Source organism: Octopus bimaculoides, chromosome 13, assembly GCF_001194135.2.
Source record: "Octopus bimaculoides isolate UCB-OBI-ISO-001 chromosome 13, ASM119413v2, whole genome shotgun sequence".
Taxonomy (NCBI): domain Eukaryota; kingdom Metazoa; phylum Mollusca; class Cephalopoda; order Octopoda; family Octopodidae; genus Octopus; species Octopus bimaculoides.
In genome coordinates, this window is record NC_068993.1 from 60,181,275 (window position 1) to 60,183,500 (window position 2,226).

General features: G+C 34.8%; 1 protein-coding gene across 5 annotated transcripts in view; it reads right to left on the reverse strand.

Annotated features, from left to right (window-relative positions):
• LOC106867210 (POU domain, class 4, transcription factor 3) overlaps nucleotides 1-2,226 on the reverse strand; it is a 284,336-nt gene that overhangs the window by 179,491 nt on the left and 102,619 nt on the right. For 2 of the 5 annotated variants that reach the window (XM_052972526.1, XM_052972523.1), the window contains exon 1: nucleotides 901-2,218. The exons of the other annotated variants lie outside the window; for them this stretch is intronic. In XM_052972526.1, coding sequence (XP_052828486.1) covers nucleotides 901-1,014 — 114 coding nt within the window. In that variant the 5' untranslated portion in view covers nucleotides 1,015-2,218. Of the gene's footprint in view, nucleotides 1-900; nucleotides 2,219-2,226 lie in introns of those variants that run through there. 5 annotated transcript variants of the gene reach the window in all.

A 2,226-nucleotide genomic window follows, 5' to 3' on the forward strand; every position in this document is an offset into this window, starting at 1 on the left:
ATATATATATATATGTATACATCTATCTATATATATAAATATATATATACATATATATATATATATATGTATGTATATGTATATATATATATATATGAGTATGTATGTACGTATATATATATGAGCATGTGTACATATAAGTGTGTGTATGTATACATGCATGCACGTGTGTATATTAAACAGTTATTTGCAGCATAATTGAAATCCTATTGTTTTTTTTCCAAGTTAATATTTCGCGGTACAAATATATTAGATGTAGAAAAAATAAATATATACATTCGAATTATATACAGATAGTTAACCATATCCACAAACATATAGGCACGCGCACACAGGCACATATATGTGTGAGTGTGTGTGTATATATATATATATATATATATATATATATATATATATATGTGTGTGTGTGTGTGTGTGTGTGTAAGTATGTCTGTATGTATGAGTGTATGTATGTATAAGTGTATGTATGTAGGAGTGTATGTATGTATTCCTATAGGCATTACGCATATGCATATATATGTATATATGGCCCAATGCCTATATGCTTTCTTGTATATCCATATTTATATGGTTATGAAATAACTGTGGCTGTATATTTGCGTGTGGTGTGTATGAATATACATACATATATACATATATACATTTATATATATATGCACACACACATATATGCATGTATGTATATATGTATGTAATGAAATATATATGTAGGTGTATCTAGGCTTGTCTATGTATGTGTGTGTATGTATGTTTTTTTAGGTGTGTTTGAATGTATATATACGTATGCATGTATGTATGTAAGTAAGTACGTGTGTGTGTGTGTGTATATGTCTGCAAAGTATGTGTGAAAAACCAGCGAGCGAACATCGAAAGAACATGTAGATAGAGCGTACGCACCTGTCTTTGTCCATTAGTATTCCGGTTGTCCAAGAAGCTGGTCTGGAAGTCAGCATCTCGCTGGGGGCACCACCAACTACCTGTTCCTACTGTACACTTAGCATTGCAAACCATTGCTACGTGTTCAATTCCTTCGCCAGGCTGCAAGTTATTCTCAATGGCTGGACCTTTGCTTTCAATGAGGGCGTTTTTCCTTAGCTTTCTCTTTTCGTTTTATATATATGTTTTTTTTTTGTGTGTTTCTTTTCTTTCCTGTGCTTATATTTGGTTGTGATTGGTTATTATTATTTATTACTATTAGTAGTAGTAGTGGTAGTAGTAATAGTAGTTGCTGCTGCTACCACTGCTGCTGCTGCTGCTGTTCATGATAGTGTATTTTGTTTTTTATTTTGTTTTTGATGTTGCTTATTTTTCTCCCCTTTTTGTTTCAATTTCTTCGCCTTTTTCTCCTAACATATATTTCCGTCCACCTTTCCTTATTTTAATATTTCTCTTCTCTCTTTCTCTCTCACTCTCGTTCTCTCTTTCCCTCTCTCTCTCTCTCTCTCTCTCTCTCTCTCTCTCTCTCTCTCTCTCTCTCTCTCTCTCTATCTCTCTCTCTCTCTCGCTCTTTTCCCAATTTCTTTTACCACTCCGAATCTCTTTAAACTCGCTCACAATTTCTTCAACTCTCTCTCTCTCTCTCTCTCTCTCACCTTCTCTCACTCACCGTTCACTCTCTCTTTCTCTCTGTTTATCTCTCTACCTATCTCTCTCTCTCACCTGTACATTTTCATTTTCCTTCTTTCTCACTTCCGTTCTTTCTCACTTTTTTTCCCCCTTTCCTTTCTGTTTTCTTCCTTCTTTCCTTCCTTCTCTCCTTCCCTTCCTTCTTTCGTTCGTTTCTTTCCTTTTGGCCTTATTTCTTTCCTTCGGACATCGTGGCTTTCATTTTTTTCCCGCCTTTTCTCTCGCAGTTTCGTAGCATATCCTCGAATTTAAACGAAAACCTCATTCGCGTAATACACGACCAGCGAAATACACATACCTAGATACGACATACACTGTGTGTACGCCGCAAGTGTATGCGTGTCTACGTGTGCATGTATGCGTATATAATATATGTGTGGTTACGTGTGTGTATATATGTTTGTATGTTTTTGCAAATATACATATGTAATCTATACAAGTCCGTGTGCTTCTTATATAGATACTTAGAGAAATGTGTGTGTTTGTGAATGTATGTATGTCTATATGTGTGTGTGTGTGTATCTGAATATATCTATGTATATTTATGTATATACATGAGTGTGTGTGTGTGTGTGTGTGTGTGTGTGTGTGTGTGTG